At 35.2% G+C, this 24,273-nt stretch overlaps 1 protein-coding gene across 15 annotated transcripts in view; it reads left to right on the top strand.

Moving 5' to 3' along the window:
- The window catches only part of NBN (nibrin), a 66,201-nt gene extending 46,665 nt beyond the window's left edge, over positions 1 to 19,536 (top strand). For 3 of the 15 annotated variants that reach the window (XM_063643395.1, XM_063643397.1, XM_055286710.2), the window contains 6 exons: positions 5,124 to 5,192; positions 6,727 to 6,882; positions 9,655 to 9,768; positions 15,934 to 15,983; positions 17,393 to 17,461; positions 18,237 to 19,536. In XM_063643395.1, the coding sequence (XP_063499465.1) occupies positions 5,124 to 5,192; positions 6,727 to 6,882; positions 9,655 to 9,768; positions 15,934 to 15,983; positions 17,393 to 17,423 (420 nt within the window). In that variant the 3' untranslated portion in view covers positions 17,424 to 17,461; positions 18,237 to 19,536. Of the gene's footprint in view, positions 1 to 5,123; positions 5,193 to 6,726; positions 6,883 to 9,654; positions 9,769 to 10,184; positions 15,726 to 15,933; positions 15,984 to 17,392; positions 17,462 to 18,236 lie in introns of those variants that run through there. The other 12 variants (XM_063643396.1, XM_055286711.2, XM_063643404.1 and 9 more) reach the window with 7 other exon arrangements.
- The last annotated feature ends 4,737 nt before the right edge of the window (positions 19,537 to 24,273 follow it).

Genomic DNA, 24,273 nt, shown 5'->3' with positions numbered 1-24,273 from the left:
TGGCTATGATGATAAGTGTAGGAGATACTTCAGTATAAGAAACAGGCACAGAAAGATGAAGTTAGTAAAACAAAGTATCAATAAATTTTTAGGATATAACATCACTAGGAATTTTCATTTTCATTTAGGTTTTGTAATGTCCTTGTCTATTTTCATGACGGTTGATAATTTGTCTTACCCACTTTGATCTATGAAAACACCTCAGATTATTTTCTTTTTTGTATACATCAGTAAGTTGACCTATCTGTAGATTTGTTAGCTCTTTAGATGAGAGCACAGACCTGATGAAGTAAAACTTTAATATTCTGATCTCCAACGTGGATTCATTAGCTCCACTCATTCATGGCTGTGGTCATTCTCTCCAATAACACCTGCAGAATAAGGACAGGAATAGGCGAAAGGATAGGATTAAGTGAATGGAAGTTATAGTTTATTAGCTAAGCAGTTGAGAACCTAGTGTGTATCAAGGACCTTATAAATCTATAACTACTATTCAAAAAGCAGAACCTATGTCCTATTTGGCCTGTGTATTGTTATCTTCATATAGGCAAGGGAATCCCCATTATTTGTTACTTCTTCTGAGTGATCCTAAATGCCCTTCTGTGGACCAGCTGCACTGGAGTCAGCTGGTAAGCTTTTTGAAAATATAGATTCCCAGGCCAGAGCCCCAGAGATTTTCATTCAGTATATCTGATTTTCCTTCCCAGGATAAGTTCCCTCACTGTGTTAGCTAAGAATTCCTTTGATATTTTTAAAAATTCTAAAATCAGTGGCTTCCATAAGATAGGATCTTTTTTCCCCTATAAAAGTAGCCTGGAAGTAGATAATCAGAGCTGCTTCCCACGGTATTAATTTGCTAGGTGTCTGTCTTTCTGCTCTTTGAGAGGATACCTCCAGCCATCAAGTCTACTTTCCAGGGAGGAAGAATGTGATGATGAGGGAACAGGGTAAAGGCCTTTCCAGCTAAATTCCTCCCTATTTTCTAAGGAGCTTTCTCAGAAACCCAACTTAATAACTTTTGTTATTGGCCAGAATTGAATATAATTTAGCCAGTCTCTATCCTCGATCTAGAAGAGTCTGGAAATGTTTTAAACTTGGCACATTGCTGTCCCTGATAAAGAGTTGTATTTAAGGAAGAAAGAGAGAATGAATGTTGAATTATCAGATTCCATTTTGCAGCCAGAGTGAGAACTTCAGAGACAGAGGGGTTTTTTTTATTGTGAAGGATTTAAAACTACTCTCATTTCACGGACGCACTAAGTGAAACAAGAGATTTATATGTTCTATAAGTCACTTCTGTAGCAATTCCTACTATGGTGGAGAGCTAGGTAAATTAGTTTAATGTGACATTTGTTGAAACCCAAGACATCATTTGTTAAGTTTAATATATTTACATATGTTTATAAAGCTATCTTTATTCTGTTGCATTATGGATTTACATTGTTACTTTAGTTCCAGACTTCAGAATCTGTATTCCGGTTACTTAATATTACATGTAAGTGTTTAGAAAGTTAGGCACTTTTTACATTACTTTGGCCACAGCTTTGGAAATGCATTTCCCTTGCTGTGCTCTCTTCTCCTCTGATTTTCTCTGACATGTTATTTTCTTTAGTCTTCTTGTCCTAGTACATGCTTTAATCTTTTTTTTTTTTTTTGAGACGGAGTCTTGCTCTGTCGCCCAGGCTGGAGTTCAGTGGCGCGATCTCTGCTCACTGCAAACTCCGCCTCCTGGGTTCACGCCATTCTCCTGCCTCAGCCTCCCTAGTAGCTGGGACTACAGGCACCCGCCACCACACCTGGCTAATTTTTTGTACTTTTAGTAGAGATGGGGTTTCACCATGTTAGCCAGGATGGTCTCAATCTCCTGACCTCGTGATCCACCCACGTCGGCCTCCCAAAGTGACTTTAATCTTTTTTTAAGTAGCTACCCCCACCTCACTTTTTTTTCCCTTAAATTCCATCCTAGATTAGTCCACTGCTATGGTGGCCACAAATCTGTCTGGAAATGGTTGTGGTTTTAGTTTGTAACAGCTCTCTTTGGCTCATCCTGGATGACTGCTAATTAATCTTCCTGAAGACCTATTTTCACTGCACATTCTCCCAGGGCTTATGTCACTCAGGGCACTGGGCATTAGAGCACAGATAGGGAAAGACAAGAACTGAGCACTATACACCCTTGACATGGGAGCCATCAAACAGTCTTTCATAGACCAGAACTTTCATTTAATATGTAAGGTTTATATGAGGTATAATGATATCAGGAAATACAATTATTTTATTTTGCCCTATGATTCTATAGCATAATTACATTTTTCCTTTGTTTTACTGTTTCAGAATTCATGACATTCTAAATGAAAATTACAGTACAAAATACGTTGTTGTAGGCTTTTGGAGAGAGAATAGCAATTTAATTGCGGTATCTCTCATTGAGATACAGCTGGCCCTCTGTATCCATGGGTCCCACATCCTCCGATTTTACCAACCTGTGATTGAAGGTATTTGGGAAAAAAAAATGTGTCTGTACATATACAAACTTTTTTTAAATTATTATTTCCTAAACAATGCAATATAACAACTACTTACATAGCACTTACATTGTATTAGGTATTATAAGTATTCTAGAGATGATTTAAAGTATATGAGAGGATGTGCCTAGGTTATATGCAAAATTTATGCTATTTTTTATCAGGGACTTAAGCATCCATGGATTTTGGTGTCCATAGGAAGTCATGGAACCAATTCCCCAGGGATACCACGGGGATGACTACTACAAGTTAAATCACTGTATTCCAGCACTATAATATTTTTAGTAAGAATCTGTAATAGGTACAAAAGTATTTCTGTTTTCAATGTAAGGTTATTTTTAAAAACTGAGATAATTGTTTGTTCACATACAGTGAACCCTTTATCTAATTTCTCCTGATTGTTACAGCTTGCATAACTACAGTACAGTATCACAACCAGGAAATTGACATTGATAAAATCCATCAACCTTACTCAATGTGGGGTTGTTTTAAATTATTTTATTTTTGTTATTTTAAGAATTTGTCTGAAAGTCCTTGTTAATCTCATGGATTAAAGGAATTGGTGCTTAATTTTTTTAGCTACAGAAGTGACTGTCAGAGAAAAATACTTCTTAATCGTTTATTTAAAAATTTTTTTGGCAGTTTTTTGAAGGCAAAAAATGTGATACTTCTCTTTGGTGTTGGAATCCTTAGCTATATTTCAGAAAGCTTTCCAAAAGATGTTGATGGTAGAACTGTTATTTCTCTGTTTTTGGTTCTAAATTTAGATTATAGCATGTCTGTAAGATTTCCTTTCAGCTGAAATGGAAAACTATTAGCTTAATATTCCTCCTAGGACTTCATCCCTATGTGACTGATAGCTGTGCGTGAGTCTTGGCCTTACTTTCAGTTTCCCAGTCTCCATAAAATGCAAAACTGACTCAAGATCCTTAAAATTCTTCTCCTTAACAGCACCTACTGTGTCTATAGTATATTTCCTCTTCACTTCATTCCACTCTCCTTTGTCAAGTCAAGCATTTTTATATAGCATTTTTTCAATACCCAATAGTAAATCCTTAAAACTACAGCATTTTCCAGTACCCCGTAGTAATAGCTACCACTTATTGGGTACCTTTATTATATTTACAGCAACCCTACAATGCAGCAGTTAAATATAGCTATTGAACACGTGTGGAAACTGACAGTGGGAGTTTTTAAGTAACTTGCCAAGGTCACATAGCTAGGTTTGACAACTCGGACTTAAACACAGGTCTACCATGCTCTTTTGACTGTTCCTTTTGTTAGCTTTCACTGTGCAATTCACTCAGTTATTCCATTACTGTAGGCATTGGGCATCTGCCATGAAAGGCAGTTTGAGAAGAGAAGTTTGATAGGCATTGAGGTAGAATCCCCAAGACTTGGTGGTTTACTTATATGGGAAATAGATAGGAAAGAATATAAGATAATTTCCAAGCTTATAATCTGAGTATCTAGGTAGGTTGTATGATTCTCTGAGTTGGAAAATCAAAACTTGCTCAGGAGGAAGAGCAACTTTGAGAGAGTAGGGCAGGATGGGGAGAAGGTGCGTAAAGGGAGTTTGTATTCTGATTATGTATAAAGGGAGTAAAATGTTCTGATTGTGATAACAACTTTCTGTAAATGATATGTGAAAGTACTCAGCCTAAGTAAAATGGCACTTGATAGGCTTGAAACATACATTTAATCCTATTGATTAAAATATCCTCTTTACTCTGTAGGCAAGCACAAAGTACATTTGTTTTTCTGCCCTTTCCAACTTCGTTTTTAAAACTTTTATGACTTACTGCTGTATCACTGAAAATGTGATGTAAAATGTTATGTGCCCCACTTTGCATCCAAGAGAATTGTAGTTTTTACTGAAATCATTACCCATTTATGTAAAATATTATGTGCCCCACTTTGCATCCAAGAGAATTGTAGTTTTTACTGAAATCATTACCCATTTATGTAATATTGTTCCGTCTAGGACATGATCCAGACATGTTAATGTGAAAGATACTGTGAGTAATATACAAGGCAGTCTTCACTTTTATTGCAGCCAAATATCTTAAACAGTTGAAGTAACTGTTTCTTCTTTAAGTGTGATTTAAGATACTATTGTAAACTTGAATTCTTTTAAAATGTTTCTTTTTTGATTTTAAAAGTAGAAAATAAAACAAACTGACAGTTTGTTGATAATCCTACCATCTACAGACAACCATGGTTAATGTTTTGGTATTTTCTCTTTACATTTTATTTTGCAGACTGTTAGTGCAATTTTGTAGTCATTTTTTAAATTTACTTATGATCATTTTCCCATATTGTTAAATATTCTCTAAGCATGTGATTTATATGGATTTAGATTGCTTCCAATTCTTTGTCCTGATACTGCAGTATCTCTTTCAATATATATTTTCATCTCATAATTTCTTTTGGAAAGACAGTTGAAAGCCAAATGCCTGGACATACATAACATGAATATCTCTTAAGTTTTTAGAAAGGAACCATTTTACACTTCATCTTATTCAAAAGGCCAAAAAGTGATAGAAACATACCATTTTATAACTCCTATGAACAGTATTTTTTATTTTATTTCTTTAGCAAGAAAATGAAATTGGGAAGAAATGTGAACTCAAGGAAGAATCACTGTGGTCAACTAAAGAAATATCTGTGAGAAATGTTTTATTAATTTTTATACAGATTTGGGTTACGGAGGCTGTCATCTCATCAATTTTTGTCATTTTACATTCTTAGGATTGTTTCTGTTTCCTAATTATGGCTTACTTCATGATTGTGCCTTGAAATGGATTGATCATATTATTATTATTATTATTATTTTGTTTATTTATTTATTTATGTATTTATTTATTTTGAGATGGAATTTCACTCTTGTTGCCCAGGCTGGAGTGCAATGGTGTGATCTCGGCTCACCGCAACCTCTGCCTCCTGGGTTCAAGCTATTCTCCTCCCTCAGCCTCCCGAGTAGCTAGGACTACAGGCATGTGCCACCATGCCTGACTAATTTTGTATTTTTAGTAGAGACGGGGTTCCTCCATGTTGGTCAGGCTGGTCTGGAACTCCCGACCTCAGGTGATCTACCTGCCTTGGCCTCCCAAAATGCTGGGATTACAGGCGTGAGCCACCATGCACGGCCTGGATAGATCATATTATAACCATGATACAGTTGAAAAGAGTATAGAGAGAAGCCAAGGTATAATTCCCTGCCTTCTACTCCTTAGGTATGTGGCCTTGAACAAGTCATTTTCACATTTAAGAACCTCAAATACTCTATAAAATGAGGTTGATAGTTTTCTAGCAGGATTTATATCAGATAGAGTAATGGATGGGAAATATTTGTAAACTCAGAGTTTAGGCTGTTCTTAATAATGTGCTGATTACATTCTGTCACTATCAGATGAATCTTTTTTTCTGACTTTCCCCTTTTTTTTTCTTTTTGACTGCTTTTATCTTAGACCTATTAGCAACTTGCATATTAATTACATAGTTACAGCAGTTAAAAGAACTAAGATGTCAACCTTAAGCAGCTGTTATAATGTTGATGTGTAACTGACTAGTTAATAGTAAATGACATGAAGCCAAGAATCTCATCCAGCAATTGAAAGATAACAGGAAGGACTCTTGAGGCAAATTTAACAGCTATTAATCTTGAATTAAAAATGGCTTGTCAATTAATGAGATAGTATGTCCAGAATTGATGATTGACTTTTTTGAGGTGTCAAGAATAATAAAAGATACAAACTACTGAGAATCCCAAAAGTTTAAGAAAAGTAGATGAGGACCTGTAGAATAGGATATATTATAATCTCAGTGTACAATTTTAATGAAAAGCAAACAGTGTGGAGATTTTGTGTCAATAAAATATGTATGTGGAGGTAAATTGTTTACTGAGATGATATTTATTAGAATAACTACTAGGTTAAAAATAACTTCACAGTTTTTAGCCTTCTGTCACAGATGAGTATGTTATAAATGTTTCCAAAGTTATAGAGCATTTGAGTAAGTAATTTTCTTATTTTGAATTAGATATGATTTGATTCCAAATACAAAGTTCAGGTACGAGAAATAAAACATTTTTACTATTTTTTCAGGTATTTTAACTTTTTTCTATAGATTCCCAAATGACGAGTGACTTTTCTTTGTTATTTCTTCTCTTTCTTACCTATCCATCTTAACCCCGTTTAAGAACAATGACAAACTTCAGGATGATAGTGAGATGCTTCCAAAAAAGCTGTTATTGACTGAATTTAGATCACTGGTGATTAAAAACTCTACTTCCAGAAATCCATCTGGCATAAATGATGATTATGGTCAACTAAAAAATTTCAAGAAATTCAAAAAGGTGGGTATTTCAACTGTATCACAACAGGTCAGTGTTTGAAATGTTTTTAGAGATACCAGTGATGCTAAACAAAGATAAAAGCAGCTTATGTTGAAAACTGATATTGTGTCTTCTGCTTAAAATGGTTTAAAAAATTCCTCTAGGAAGGACATGAACTTAGTTAATGAATATACTGAACACCTAGAATGAAATAGATTTCATCAAGATTGAATTCTTTAGAGGTTGCTCTTTACCTGGTTTTCTCTACCTTAAGCAGGAAGTTTTTGTTGATAATCACAGGATCTTCTCTGTTAGTCTAATATTGGTCTACAACTACTTGAAGAGGTTCTTTAGCTCAGGACTTTATGAAGATTAAAATGTATTTAAAATAACTAAGCATATTCAATAATTCAAACTATAGTCTATATTTACATATAAAACACAATATAAATATATATGCTGAGTATGATCATCAGACCTGAGTTTCTGCTCATTAAGCAACTGATACTTACTTTATCAGTAATGGTTAAAAAAAGACTTCTATCCGGTAGGTATTCTTTTGTTGTCTTACATTTGCTTCCTGCTCCAGACCTACTTCTGACTCCTAGCCTTTACTTATCCATTTGATCAGAGTATAGTAATTACTCAAAAGTAATTTTTGTGGAAAACTGCTTTCCTCTATAACATGATCTTGCCATGACTGTGAGGTAGTAGAGATTTTTCTCTCTACTGTGAGCATTTACTATTAACATTTCACAGTTAAATTAGTTTTTTTGCCTACTATAATAGTACCTAAAGGGTTCTGAACTCCATTTGATGGGAAGAATCTCTTCTACTTAGAGCAGAAGATGGAAATATCTTCCACTTAAATGGCACCATGATACCTTTTTGTTTAACACTACTTTTTCTCACCCTATATCTGAGGCTCATGAATAGCACAAAGGCATTCTTACTTCATGGTTACTTCATGTTTAATATTGTGTTACAAGATCTCATTAAATCAAAATTCAAAATACTTTTTTTTTATAGTTTTACAAAGAAACAGCAGTAATGTTCACTACTGGCACAGAGTGGTTTATTAACAACTGAAGAAGTATGAAGTAATATAAATCTCTGGAAAGTGGTTTGGAAATACTTAAAATGTTTAAAAATACTGCTATCCTTAACCAAGTAATCTGTTCTGAAACTATAGAAGAAATCCAATCCAAAATTTCTATAGGAAGATGTTTAACTGGGTTGATATTAATGCAGGAATTTGTCTGAGTTCTTTACATCTCCAAATAATGCTGGGCCTGGTCGCTCACACCTGTAATGCCAGCACTTTGGGAGGCCAAGGCAGGTGGATGGCTTGAGCCCAGGAGTTCGAGACCAGCCTGGGCAATATGGTGAAACCCTATCTCTACAAAAAAATATATAAAAATTAGCTAGGCATGGTGATGGCTGCCTATAGTCCCAGGTACTCAGGAGGCTGAAGTTGGAGGATCGTTTGAGCCCAGGAGGCGGAGGTTGCAGTGAGCCAAGATTACACCACTGTGCTGGGCCAGGTATCAGAGCCCAGGAAGTGGTCAACTTGCGGGTGGGTAAAAAGAATTTACCGACAACAGTATAGATTTGGAAAAGGAAAGTTTATTAGAAAGGAAGAACACTGCAGAAGAATGCAGAGGGGCGCCTCAGCGAGAGCACTGAGCAGCACACCGTGATGGATTGTCCTTAGGAACATTTATGGACCTTAAGGTGGGAGCTTGGGATTGTACAATGAGTTTCAGCATGGCATTCCAGAGATGTATAAAAATTTTAGTTACTTATAAAAGTTGAAAGAGGCCTAGAATCAGAAGCTGACTTTAGATACTAGGGAAGTTTGATTACTTCTGAATTCCCCAGATAAGGAGTTTTACCTCCGGTTAGCCTGTTTGATGGTCACCGGTTGGTCTTTGCCCCCTTCTAAATTGCTCAGAGAAGAAGTTTTGTCTCTGGGGCCTGTTCCATGGTCACCAGGTGATTTTCTCTCTCCTCACACTGCACTCTTCAGCCTAGGTGACAGAGTGAGACCCTGTTTCAAAACAAACAAAAAACCCTCCAAATCAATGACATGGCGTTTTTTAAACTTTTAAAATACTGCTTAGGGGTGAAAATAAATTTAAAATTCTCTTTCTACTTCATATATTGGAATTTTAAAAGCATGTTACAAATATTAAGGAACTGTTACTATTAACAATGTTATTAACTAATAACAAGTATTAACAATGATCTTGATGGGCATTTTCACATGGAATTTTCTTTTCTTAAAGCACCTCTTGTAAACAATTAAAATATCAATTAAAAGTATAAATTGTTGGCATCCCCAACATCTGTCTCCTGCTTGGACTCTGTGACCTGGAAAGTTTTGAAAAAGATTTAAATTTTCATCAATATTGGAAAGAGCTTAAGCTTTGAAGTCATTAGAACAAAATACAGTGCTTTGAATTGTAGTGTTTGTGTTCATCTTGAGTTGCTTTAATTGTTAAATGATAAGGTAAGGCCATTTTAAAATAAAAACTCCAAATTAAAAGTGTTAAATTATTTTTAATACATAAATCCCATGACATGTCCAGATCTGTATATAGTAATAGCTATAAAAGATAAGGGCAAAAATAGATGGGTTTAGAACAGAGTTACTGCTCTCACTTTTATATGTAGAATATAAACATCTTTGGCACTTATGCATGATTTACGATCTTTGCTTTTTAATCTTTTTTTAAAAATGGTCATTTTTGTTTGTTAATGTTTTACTGTACTACTTTTATTATTCAATAGGTCACATATCCTGGAGCAGGAAAACTTCCACACATCATTGGAGGATCAGATCTAATAGCTCATCATGCTCGAAAGAATACAGAACTAGAAGAGTGGCTAAGGCAGGAAATGGAGGTTAGTAGGAAGTGAGGCCCAGAAACTTGTTTAAATTGCACTTTGATCCATTATGGTGGCCTTCAAGCAAATTTTTCTTAAAAACAAATCAAAATAAGTGACATAAAGTCATTCGTTCAGGAAAATTCCTGAGTTACAGAGCATTAATCTATACCCTTCCATAACACTTCTTTAAAAGAATACTAAATTCATTTTTGTTAAAAAAAAAAAAAAAAAAAAGTGAGACCTAAGAAATTCAGTTTACATCCTAATGAAAAGGGGAGATAAAAGCCACAAAAATTTAAGGGAAACTAAAAGAATGTGGAGGATATTACAAATATATCACTTAAATGTATGTCAAGGGACTTGCCTTTTTAAATCTGGGGATTGTGTTTTAACAATTCTGAAAATTTCTCATTCATTTTCTTGAATATTAGTTACCTTTTTGCTGTTTTCCCCATTATCTCCTTCTGGAATTCCAATTTAACGTAAGTTAAATTTTCTTTTCCATTTGCCTTTCCTGTGTATTTCATTTCTTTGTTTCTCTGGGTTATATTTTTGGCAACTGCTGCAGATCATCTTCCAATTTACTACTTCTGTCTTCAGCTCTAGTTGGCATTGCATCCATTCATTTATTTTTTCATTACTGGAAGTCTGTTTTGTTTCTTTCTAAATCTTCTTGTTCCTTGCTATTTTTCAAGCTTCCCCTTTTATATTCTTTGCCTAATGATACCATTACCTAAAATGTTTGATCTGTTTTCTGCTCTTATGGTACCTTGTTTTCAGGTTTGTGCTTTGTGATTTTTGAATATGAACTGATTGTTTTCTTTGGAACTCGATCTGTAGGGTTTTCTTGAGTCTTAAGTTCAGATTTATTTCCTCTAGAAAAGGTGTGTTTTCTATCTTCGAGTCTTCTACCAATATGAGACCACTTTAAATTAAAATCTCTTCTTGTGATTCTTTGAATCACCCAGACAGTTAGTATGTATTAATATTTGGACCAGAAGCCGGAGTGAATGAAGGCCAGCTTATCATTAGAAACTTCAAATGAGATTTTTATTTCTTTCCTTCACTAAGTGCCAGAATGAAGATGGGCAAGTTTCTTTGCTAGCTCCTCCTGTGTTGTAAGGTTTATTTCTCTTTCTTCCTTTAGTGCTGGGTCTTTTATTGAAGTCACCATCTTGGGTTTTCTTTCATATCACTCATACCCCACATAGACATTAAAGCAGAGTTCAGGTTTTTCATGACTTACAGATACTCATAGGGCAAGGCAAAAGCTGACTGTGGTCCTTGCTAACCTCTCAGGGTTCCTTATTTTGCTTTATAGTGGGTATAGCGTAATTCACTTTTAAAAATGCTTTTTTATCAGTTATTTTAAAATAAGGGTTATTTAGGAAAGTCACTTATGAAAGTAGAGTTGTTAAGGTCACTCAGGATACTTATTTTTAAAAAATGAAAGAATGGAAATCACATCCTTTCTCCTCTTTTTTGAAAGAATAATTGGCTTTATTATTTTGTAACATGTGCATTCCACAGAATATGGCAGTACACAAAGAATGAAGATGTGAAAACCTAAAGCCCAGAAATTACCTGTTTAAACAGTTAAGTGAACAATATTCCAGACATCTCTTCACTGAGGAGTAGTGAGAGGCAGGGACAGACTGGGAAGGAAGGGAGAGACATTGATAGGAGGAAGTTAAACTGAAGGCATAGCTGAATTTCTATAAATGTTTCTTCCCTCCAAGATATTTTATTTTGTGAGATCTGTCTAATATTAAGGAGGAAAACTATAAAAATCATTGTAAGTCGGAATTGGTAGTTGTTTCAAACTTCATATTTAACTTCACATACAATTATTTGTTGGCTCCCTACAGTGAAAAGTGAGGACATTATTAGTACTTCCTCCCACCTAGCCTCCCTTACCTTATGCCAGTCCTATTTTTCCCCTTTTTAGGTGACTTGCATGCATGACCACAGTCATCTTTCTTAAGCTTGAAAGCCAGTAACACTCAGAATACATCTCAGTGTTGATCATTCTCCATTAGTTTTTCCTGACATACAGTATGCTGTTTTGATTTGCAGGTGTAATTCTCTTTCTCAAGGAACTTTTTTCTATTACATATTTTAAATATTTTATATTTGGTGGGCTCTCTATATTTAAGACATAACTATCCTTTTATTGGATTACCTTTGTCGTCCACATCTATTTTTTCTGCATTCACTGTGGTTTTCTTAGGCTCTTTCACTGTATCAAAAATTTACATTTCAGGTGTGTGTGTAATGTTTCTCACCAAGTATGTGACCTTAGGCAAATTACTTAATGTCTCTGTTTCCATCTGTGCAGAATGAGAATAATAATAGTATCTTTATTTCACAGACATATGAGGATTAAATCAGATACTACATATAAATCATTTATAACAGTGGAAAGTGTTAGCTATTTCTAATTTATTTAATTCTGAAAGGCTGGTATTATGATTCTTTTACTTAGCATTTGTTCTTTTTTCATTTCATTGTTCTATTATCTGATTTTTTGTCAGTATTTCATTGCTTTCATGTTTCTATTTTACTTTTTATTCGTGGATTATTATTTCCTGCAGATTAGGTTCTTTATCTGTTTTTTGCATGTTCTGTTCCAATATCCCTCTTTTTTTTTTTCCTCTAGTAGATGGAGTAGCTTTCCTGTTTTTCGTCTTCACTTGAGTAAAGGGAAATGTCTTATCCAGATATTCTGTTTGCTACATAAAGGATCAGATGCCATCTTATGCAGGGATTACATTCAGAAGCCAGTTTGCGAGACAGAAATTGAGTATAATCAAAATTACTTCTGACATTCTTATCTTGCCCATAAGAACAGAATTCAGCCAGGCACAATGGTGTGGCTGATGACTATAACCCCAGCACTTTGGGAGCGGGAGGATCACTTGAATCCGGGAGTTCAAGACTAGCCTGCACAACGTCTTGAGGCCCTGTCTCTACAAAAAAATTAATAAATGAAAATTAAAAAAACAAACAAAAAAACACAACAAATTAGCTGGGCATGGTAGTGCATGTGCCCATAGTCCCAGCTACTCAGGAGGCTGAGGTGGGAAGATTGCTTGAGCCTGGAAGGTCAAGGTTGCAGTGAGCCATGATTGAGCCCCTGCACTTCAGCCTGGGTGACAGAGCAAGACCACATCTCAAAAATAATAATGATAAATAAAATAAAAATTAAGAGAATTCCCTCATGCCTCACTGTCAGTATGGCATCATGCTGAAACAGTCAGTGGCACATGGCATGTCCCATCTAGTTTCTGTTGTCTGAGACATTGAATCTGGGAGAGGAAAGGCTCAGCTGGAGCTGTGTGCAGCTTGGTCTAGCTGTCTCCTGGGATTTTAATTAAATGTCCTATACCAGGGAGTGTGCCCTATCTAAAAGAGAATAACCTAGCATTAGTAGGTTTACCTAATTTGTTAGGGATCCTTGGAGCCTATGCGTTTGGTCAGTGTCAGCCCTGCTTCTTCACCTTCTACACCATTAGTCCCTTCCCAGCAGCCCGCTGGCAATTGTTTTCCCTGTTCAGGCTACCTTTTCCCCAAATTTGGGGCATTAGTAAGAATCCTCAGGTTTGACCAGTTGTGTAGCACTTTTAATGGATTGAGACAGTATTAGGAATCAGTTGCATCAGAATCATTTGGCTCTTTGCACAGCTGCACTTTTTAAGTGTATGACATGACTTAAACTCTTCCCCTTGATTAATTAACACTGTTGAGTTTTATTTTATTACTTTTAGATGGGAGAAGTTGAGAGAATGATGATACATCATACAGTTGCTGACTTTTTTCTATTTTTTGCTTATTTCATTAGGAATTAGATGGATTGTGTTCTAGATGATTTCACCAAATCACTTCTCTTTTTGCTCGAATCATTTTAGTTGCTATTGATAGGACTTACTCTATAACAGACTTGACTTTCTTTTGCTGCGTGGCTACTGCTTATTTACGTAAATGTTCTGTACTGCCATCTCATTTCCCTGTTTGCTGCAGCTATTCTTTTTCTATGTTCCCTTCCTATTTTTCTTTTTTATCCCTTCTTTCTCTACCTCTGCTGCAGACCCACCAGTCTTAATTTTCATAATCACTGCATCAGTTCCTTAAGTTCCCTTGAATTTAGGATATTTTTATTATGTACATCAAACATAAAAATTACTTGAACTGTATCCAACCTGATTTGAATTTGAAAGACTGTGAGTAGTAGTTATCTCAGACCTCTGAAAAATGCCAGTAATATGAGGCATTTCTGTTTCTTAATACTATTTTATATGTTTTTACTAAAATATATGAAATAAAACTGCTTTCTCCTCACTGGTTTTTCTTTACTATGCTACAACTTTAAAATTATTCCCCAGGAAACCTCTATTTAGAAAAATGATATCAGTAGTTATTTTGACGGATGTTTTATTAAAATTATGTCTTCCCATTTATGTTTTGCTATCCCTATTAGAAAATATGAAAAGATAAGATGTAATTTTGTTTCACTATATGATAGAAAAATCAGTCTGTAAGATCGAATCCCTGCAAGTCACTCTTGTAGGCTTCCTCTAGAGATTCAGAAGTCCTGAGGCAACCTGGTTAAGAGCTGGTGCTTTTAATAAGGTAGGCCTGGTCAAATCCCAGCTATTCCATCTGAGTTCCCCTATCTTCTGCAGGTTTACCTAACCTAAGTCTCTGTTACCTCATTGGTTAAAACTGAGATAATAGTATAACAGTAATGAAGTTACATGAAGATTAAGTGAGATTTTATGTATATATATACACATACACACACACATAGAGAGTTTAAGATAGTATCTGGGAGCATTCAAATGTAAGTTAGTAACAGTAAAAATAAACACAGTTAAGTCCTTAATATTGTCAGTAGGTTTTTGGAAACTGCAACTTTAAGCGAAATTACATAACCAGTATTTTTTCTCGTTACAACAAAACAACATGATTCAAGGAACTGCTGTATGTCGTTTCACTTACAGTTGCAGTTTCCAAGAAACTATCAAAAACATTAAGTCAGGACTTCATCTGTATTTAAGGAACTTCTGGTCTTTTAGAGAGGATAGGGTACAAATATAAATAATTATAACAGAAGGTAGAAATTGATAAGCATCCTGGGAATTCTGTAGCTGAAGTTTTGGGAGAGTTCTTCATAGCAGGCATTATTTTTAAAAGAAAGGGATCAAGAAGCCTTTGCTAAAGAGGGGAAGAACACGTTCCTTGAAACATAGTAGGCACTAAGTAAGTATTGAATGAATATACCTTTAAAGATGGTTACATGTGGGAAGAGGGAAAAAAAGGAATTAACTTCCTTGGCAGAGGGAGAAACATGAACAAAAGCAGATAGAAGGTCACAAGATATTTATTAGGAGATGATTCTGGGGTTTTGTTTTGGTTTTGGTTTTTTCTTTTTTGTGTGATTCACTTTTAACTGGCATACACAGTCCATGAAGAGGAGGCTGAGAAGTGATTAGGAAAGTAAAATGGAACCAGGTTATGAAGAGACTTGCACATTTCAGCGGGTCAAATGCAAGGGTTTGTGTTTTCCTTGGTAAGTGGGAGAAGTCACGAAGGGTTTCAAATGGCATATGATAGGGGCATAGCTGGACTTTAGGAAGATGCACTCAGCACAGGGAGTTTTTGATTCTGACCCTGTAAGATGCTGTAGGAGTTTAGTGAGTTTGTATTTAAAAGGACTTCAGAGGAGAGGTAATTTAGCAGCAGCTTCTAAGCCCTGATTTGGGACCAAGAACACAGGAACCCCTTTAACTGTGGAGCTGCTCTAGTTGAAGGTGGGGTAAATGTTGCCCTCTTAGTCTCATCGGTGGTCTGACCCCCAAGCACTGAAATCTCATTTAGTAAAAGGGTTTTGCTGGAAAGAGTGTTTAAAAACTCAGCAAGCTAGCAATATACTATTGGTTGTCTTTGAGTGGAGATTGGTGGGAGAAAGCTGTTTAATTAGAGCTCTTTTGTAATAATCTTAGCATGGAGTGAAAGTATAGAGGATCGGTTGAATGAAATATTGTAGAGGCAAGAACTCATAGACTTGATGACCTCCAGGATGTGGAAATCTCTAAGATGACAGTGACTTATCACTATAGCAATTCATTAACTATATATTCACCACTGAGCAAATGTTTGAAATTATGTTAATTTTGACAGGTACAAAATCAACATGCAAAAGAAGAGTCTCTTGCTGATGATCTTTTTAGGTAAAGTTTGATTCAGCTTTCTCATGTACCTTTGAGAGATGTATATAAAATTTAGTTCTGTTCATAAAAATTAAGAATTTGTTTCTTCTGTCCTCATAGACACCTAGTCCCTTCACCTAACACAAGTGTTTATTTTTATTACTTAAGCACTTCTCAGCTGGGTTTAGTGGATATAGCATCAAGATTTGGGGTTAAGTTATAAGATACTTAAAATTTGTATGCGGGCATTCAGGCAAAAAGACAGTTCCTGAGTTGTGTGAAATTGTTGTATAGATTTGTGAGATTTTTCAGCTGTGAGGAGAATTACAATTGAGTTTTGAATTAAGTAAAATGCCAGACCATTTGTTTAGTTTTAATTGGCACATGCATAAAAACAAAAGGCTGGATTAAAGTTTCAAAGCAGGTTTTTGTAGGAGGTTTTAGAGTTGTACTTTGTGATTATAATTTAATTCTGATTTAATATATTTTCAGCATTCCTGCAGGCCTAACAAACCTATTACAATAATTGCCTCTGAAATACCAATAAAATACTATATTAGAGGTAGATATCAGCTAGGGGAGAAGACAGAATGAAGAAATTCTTTATTTTTGAGTCTATTTTGCAGCCAATTAGATTGATTCTCTAATTTCATAATTGACAGTATAAATTGCTGGTAAAAATGTTGACAAACAGGCCGGGTAATCCCAGCACTTTAGGAGGCTGAGGTGGGCGGATTATGAGGTCAGGAGTTCAAGACCAGCCTGGCCAGCATGGAGAAACCCCCATCTCTACTAAAAATACAAAACTTGGCCAGGCGTGGTGGCATGCACCTGTAATCCCAGCTACTCAGGAGGCTGAGGCAGGAGAATCACTTGAACCTGGGAGGCGGAGGCTGCAGTGAGCCGAGATCGTGCCGCTGCACTCCAGAGAGAGACTCCATCTCAAAAAAAAAAATGTTGACAAACAATACTGGTTTTTCATTAGTCAAATGAGATGGGTTGTTCAGCCATATATGTTTAACTGCTGTAGGAGAAAATGTTGTAAGGTGCTAATCACATTTAAGTAGATTATGCTCTTTTGTGCAAATGATATGCTTTTATCATGGGGAGGAATGGGGATCTTTGAAGCCATACAGAAAGAAGTGTAAACATACCTTCATTTTTAAACTGTTTTCATTAATTATTTTAAAGCTTTACAGGATTTTTGTTATTGTTGATTTTTTTGTTTGTTTTTACCATATTTTCATCAAAGCAACATCAAAGGGATAAATGAAAATAAAAATGTCAGTGCTTAATATCTGATCCTAAGGACAAAATTGTCATTCCCATCCTGTTTGCCAAAGTGTGACTACAGTTTGAAAGTCCTTTACCTTCAAAAGAAATACCGTCCCTTATCTAAATATCATTTAACCCCATTTCTTTCTTTGCAGATACAATCCTTATTTAAAAAGGAGACGATAACTGAGGATTTTAAAAAGAAGCCATGGAAAAACTTCCTAGTAAGCATCTACTCCAGGCCAACAAGGCCACCAAGGTTATATGAATATATAGTGTATAGAAGAGATTTAAGTTACAATATTTTATGGCCTAAATTTATTAAATAAAATGCACAAAACTTTGATTCTTTTGTGTGTAACAATTGTTCTGTTTTCAGGCTTTGTCATTGCATCTTTTTTTTAATTTTTATATGTGTTTTGTTTATTAAATAGTTAATATAGTCACAGTTCAAAATTCTAATGTACGTAAGGTAAAGACTAAAGTCACCCTTCCACCATTGTCCTAGCTACTTGGTTCCCCTCAGAAAAAATTCATGATACTCATTTCTTATGAATCTTTCCAGGGATTTTTAAGTCCTATTCAAATTCCTATTTTTAAATAATTTCCTACACAAATGATAGCATAGCATATACAGTGTTCTACACCTTGCTTTTTTACTTAGTAGATTAAAAATTATAGGAATATCAATATAATTTTTTCTTTTAATATTTTTTCTTTTCCATTATGCTGTAGTCTTACCTAAACTCTGGTGATCCAAACAGAATGGCTTCAGTAGTGCAGATATCACCTACATGTTATTCTAGTACTAGAAACTGAATACCATGTGGAGACTTCATCAAACAAGGGTTTAGTTTTCACCAGAATGGAAAGACCTGTACCCCTTTTTGGTGGTCTTACTGAGCCTGGGTGTGTGTATGTTTTGAGCTTATTTAGAGTCCTAGTTTTCCTACTTACAAAGTAGAAATGGTGAGATTGTTTTCTTTTTCTACCTTAAAGGGAGATGGTAAGAAACAACGAATGTCTTTTTTCAAACTTTATTGACAAGTGATTTTCAACTCTGTGTTCAAGAATATATTCATGTACCTGTGATCCAGCAAGAAGGAAGCTCCAATCAAGAATCACTACAACTGCTTAGTTGTTTGGAGAATGAGAAATGGAACAGTGAGGAATGGAGGCCATATTTCCATGACTTCCCTTGTAAACAGAAGCAACAGAAGGGACAAGACGCTGGCCTCTACATCACTGTCACCTTCCAAATCTTGTGGAAGTGCATCTACTTGCCAGAACCAAATTAACTTACTTCCAAGTTCTGGCTACTTGCAGGTGGAACTCCAGCTGCAAGGGAGTTAGGGAAATAAAGTTTTTTTTTAAAGCTTCTCAGCCTTCCTAGGGAACAGAAATTGGGTGAGCCAATCTGCAATTTCTACTATAGGCACTGAGACCAGTTAGATTATTGAAATATTATAGAGAGTTATGAACACTTAAATTATGATAGTGGTATAAAATTGGATAGAACATGGGATACCTTAGAAGTAGAATTGACAGGGCGTATTAATTGATGAAATGGAGTCATTTGAGTCTCTTAATGGCCATGTATCATAATTACCAAGTGAAGCTGGTGGAACATATGGTCTCCATTTTACAGTTAAGGAATATAATGGACAGATTAATATTGATCTCTGTCATGCCCACAGTCCCTTTCTAAGGAAGACTGCCCTACCTATAGCAGTTTTTATATTTGTCAATTTATGAATATAATGAATGAGAGTTCTGGTACCTCCTATCTTTACAAATATCGGTGTTGACAGTATTTTACCTTTTTTACCATTCCAATGGGTGTGTAGTGATGTTTCATTTTGGTTTTAATTTGTATATCCCTGATAGCTGTAATTGGGTCATAGAAATTCTTTATACATTCTAGATGCAAGTCTCTCGTCAGATATGTGTATTGAGAATATTACACCTAGTCTGTGGCTTGACTATTTTCTTTATGTCTTTTGATGAATAGAAGTTTTAAATTTTGACAAGGTCAAATTTATTTTTTCTTTTATGTTTGATATTTTTTCTCTCCTATTCAATTTAACCCCAAGATTTCGGATATTCTGCTTTATTATATAAACTTTATATTTTTATATTTGTGATCTATCTTGAATTGATATGTGTGTTGTGAATTATGGATCAGGGTTCTTTTTTCCCCCCATACAAGTATCCAGTCATTGTAACACTGTTTATTGAAAGAATTATCCTTTCCTCATTAAATTACCTTGCCAATTAGTAAAAAGTCAATTAACCATAATGGTGGATCTGTTTCTGGACTTTGTTTTGTTACATTGAAATGTTTGTCCATCCTTGCAGTCATACCACACTGCCTTGAATTACTGTAGCTGCATAGATGCTCCTTGACTTAAGTTGGGATTACATCATAATAAACGCAACATAAGTTGAAAATACTGTATTTAAGTGAAAAGTGCATTTAATACACCTTAACCTACATCATAGCTTAGCCTAGCCTACCTTAAATGTATTCATGACACAGTAGCCTATAGTTGGGCAAAATCATCTAACACAAAGGCTTTTTTATTGTAAAGTACTGAATATCTCATCTAATTTATTGAATACTAAACTGAAAGCAAAAAACAGAATGATTGTATAGCTACTCACTATTAACGTACACAGCTGAAAGCGTGCACTGGGCCTGAAGAATGTTTGAAGCATTGAACTAAAATTGCGGCATGATGGGGAATACTACAGCAACAGGATTATCAGTTTCCCTACTGACTAGTCTTGAGTAGAAGCATTGGTTGAAGGCACTAAGGGCATCGAAACGATGGTTTAGTAGGAATAGTGTTCTTCACAAAGAGTAAGAATCAGTTTTTACCCTCCTGATGCTGTGGCTGACGGAGCTACGGGCTTGCTGCTGCTGCCCAGCATTGCAAGATTGAGTATTGTATGGGCACATTACTAGCCAGGGAAAAGAACAAAATTCAAAGTAGGCTTTCTACTGAATGTGTATCACTCTTGTACTACCATCTAGTCGAAAAATGGTAAGTCAGGACTATGCAGGAAGTCTAGAAGTCAGATACATCAGTCCTCTGAGCATGACAATTTCTATCCCAAAAATCAGCTAGAATTATTGTGCTGAATCTAAAAATCAATTTGTGAAGAACTGACATCTTAAAAATATTCAATCTTCCAATCCATGCGTGTAAAATGTCTATTCATTTACTTAGATCTACTCTTTCCACATTGTTTTGTAGTTTCACTGTAGAGGTTTGGACATCTGTTTTAAATCTGTCCCTAAGCATTTTTTTGGTACTGTAAATGATACTTTCAAAAAGTTCATCTTGCAGTGATTTATTCTATATGAAAATACAATTACTTTTAGTGTATAGAATTTGGATACTGTGAACTTGCTAAACTCACCTATTCTGGCAAATTTTTTTTTTTTTTGGCAGATTCCTTAGGATTTTAAGTACATAATCATGTCATTGGTGAATACAGGCAGTTTTACTTCTTCCTTCCAGTTGTTTTTGTCTTTTCTTTTTCTTACCTATTACAGTGGCTATCAATACGATGTTAAATGTCTTTATTTTTTATCTCAAGGAACTATAGATTTTCTACCTCTAGTAGTTTCAGTAGTTTGCATCTTTAAGGACTTCATATGTTCCAGTAAGTTGTGAAATGTATTGGTATAAAAGTTTATAGTATTTGCGTTAAAATGTCTGTAATATGTCATGGAGTCTCCCTTTCCTTTCTTGTTACCTGAACCTTGTGTTCTTTAGTTCTTATCTAACTAGAGGTTTATAAATTAAATTTGTTTGAAGAACATTTAATTTCATTGATTTTTCTCTAATGTTTGTCATTTTTCTATTATTTATTTATTTATTTATTGAGACTGTGTCTCGCTGCCGCCCAGGCTGGAGTGAAATGGTGCGATCCTGGCCCACTGCAACCTCTGCCTCCCAGGTTCAAGTGATAACGCCTGCCTCAGGCTCCTGAGTAGTTGGGATTACAGGCATGAACCACCGCGCCTGGCCTCTCCTTTTTCTGTTTCATTGATTTTCACTTTCCTTGCATCTGCTTACTTAGGTATTAATTTGCTCTTTTTCCCTAGTCCTTTGTGGATCATTGATTTTAAACCCAGCTTCAAAAATGAGTATTTAGAATTTCACTCAACACACCTCTTTAGCTGTATGTGACAAATTTGGTTACTTGAGTGATCTTTTGGCTCAAAAAATGTCCTAATTTCCCTGTGATTTTTTTTCACTGACATATGGACTAATTTCCAAATATAATTTTTCCATCTACCAAAAGATATAATAGTTAATTGCTATTTATTTCTATATGTTACTATTTCTAAAATTCCACTGTTGTCAGAGATCATACTCAGTAATATTTTAATCTTTTTAAATTTTTTGAGACTTGTTTTATGGGCAAGCATATTGTTGGCCTATTTTGGTAAATATTCTGGTTGCACATAAAAAGAATGAGTATTCTGCAGTTTAGGGGTGTAGTTGTTCTATAAATGTCAGATCAGTGGTTGGTAATGCCACTGAATATCCCTTACATCCTTTCTGATTTTGTCTACTCAGTCTTCAACTATGATTGTGAGTTTGTCTCACCTTAGTTCTCCACTGTCTTTTGTGTATCTTGAAACTCAGGAATTAGGTGCATATACATTTAGAATTGATATGTTCTCATTAACTAAACATTGTTATAAAATATCTATCTCTAATACTTGTCTTGAAATCTTTTATTAATATTCTCATGGTATGTCTTTTTCCATTTTTATTCATAACCTATCGGTATCTTTATATTTGGATAAAGCTCTTGTAAACCTTGTTGAAGCTTTTTATTGAATCTGATGATCTTTGCTTTTAAGTTGGTGGTGCTTAATCCACTTGTATGTAAATATAATTATTGCTACGGTTGGGTTGGAATATATGATCATGGTTATTTTCTCACTTATTTTGTCCCATCTGTTTCTCTTTTTCTGCCTTATTTGAATTATTTTTTAGTATTCCATTTCATCTCTTCTGTTGGCTTTACAGCTGTACCTTTTACTTGTTTTTAGTAGTTACTATAAGGATATGCATTCTTATCTAAAATTAATAACACACCACTAATTGTATAATGTATACACCTGATAAAAGTATACTTCTGCTATGCACAGTGGCTCATGCCTGTAATCCCAGCACTTTGGGAGGCTAAGGCAGGCAGATCACTTGAGCTCAGCTTAAGATCACCTTGGGCAATATGGCAAAACCCCGTCTCTACAAAAAAATTAGCTGTGTGTGGTGGCACTTCCCTGTGGTCCCAGCTACTTGGGAGGCTGAGGCAGGAGGATCGCTTGAGACTGGGATGAGGCTGCAGTGAGCCAAGATTACACCACTGCAATCCAGCCTAGGAGACAGAGTGATACCCTCTCTGGGGGAAAAAAAAAAAAAAAATACTTCTATTTGTCTTTCTATACAGTGCTATAATTATCGTATATTTTACTCTACATGTCCTAAATCATACAATTTTTTACTTTTTGTTTTAAATTGTTTTTGGTTAAACACATTCTCAACAGTCAGTTGGATTTTGAATAATCTAAGAAATTAGAAAATACATAATTTTTATTTACCATTTCTGGCATTTTTCTTTCTTTCATGTAGATATATCCAGGTGTCATGTACCTTCAGTGTGAAGAATTTCCACTTTTTGCAGTGCAGGTCTTCTGACAGCATATTTTCTCAACTTTCACATATCCAAAAATGACTATTTCACTCGTTTTGAAGAATATTTTCACTGGATATAGAATTTTAGTTTGGCAGTATTTTTACTTTAGCAATTCAAAGATATCTAAGACTGTCTTCTTGATTGCATTTTTTTCTAGTCATGTATTTCTTCTCATCATTGTTCCCTTTTTTCTCCAACAGCTTTTAAAGTTTCCTAGTTTTCAGCAATCTATTAGGTGCATAGGTGTGGTTTCCTTAATATTTATCCTGTTTGCAGTTTGAGTTTCTTGGATCTATGGGTTGTAGATTTCTTAAATGAAATTTGGAAATTTTTCAGCTTTTAATTCTCCAAATATGTATTTTTCTGGCCCAGTCTTCCTCTCCTTTTGAATTCCAACTATACATGTTAGACACTTGATATTATCACATCAAGTCTGGCAACTGTTTTTTTAGTTTCCTCTATGCTTTTTTTGGATAGTTTATATCAACCTGTTCTCAAGTTCATTGATCATTTCTTCTCCAGTGTCCGGTATGTTAAGCTCATCCAGTGAATTTTTCATTTCAGAATGTACTTTTCAGCTATAGAATGTTAACTTTTTAGTTTTTCTTCTGAGATTCCTCACTTGTTCAGTGTCATTTTAATATTTTGAACATATTAACTTTTCAAGTACTTGTCTCCGACTTCCAACATTTATATCAATTCTTAGATCTGTTTTGATTGCTTGTTTTGTGTTACATTTTCTTGTCTGGACACCCAGTAGTCTTTGTGTGCTGGACATTGTTGATGCTGTTGTGACAGTCTGGATTTTGTCTTCCTTGAGGAGTGTCTAGTCTTGTACTGGCAGGCAGTTAATTTACTCACAGATCTGCTTGATCCTGTTGAGGCTTAGTTTGGGGCAAATTAAGGTACCCCTATTCGCAAGGCATGGCCTTTTTGGGGTTTCAGCTGAATGCTTGAGGTGTTCAGCAAGGTCTGGCTCTGCTATTTGGCCAGAATTCCAATGTCTTCCAGAGCTGAATACCTTCAAAGTCTCCACTCGGCCCCTAACTTACAGCTGCTGATCCCTAAAGCCCCATGGTTTCTCCCTGTACTGTTTAGTATTGTGCCAGATATAAGAATATTACGCAGATTTCTGCAGCTGCTTCTCTGCAGCTTCCTCCTCCCCAGTATTCTGCTCATCAGATTCTAGCAGGAACCCTATACTGTGTTATTTTCTCCCAACCAGACATACTCCGTGTTACTTTGCAAAGTACCTTCAAGCAGAAAGTCGGTGATTATGGAGCTCACCACTTGTTTCTTCTCTTAAAAATCA

The sequence above is a fragment of the Symphalangus syndactylus genome, chromosome 7 (assembly GCF_028878055.3).
Source record: "Symphalangus syndactylus isolate Jambi chromosome 7, NHGRI_mSymSyn1-v2.1_pri, whole genome shotgun sequence".
NCBI classification, from domain to species: Eukaryota; Metazoa; Chordata; class Mammalia; order Primates; family Hylobatidae; genus Symphalangus; species Symphalangus syndactylus.
This window is presented reverse-complemented; position numbering and strand designations above follow the sequence as displayed.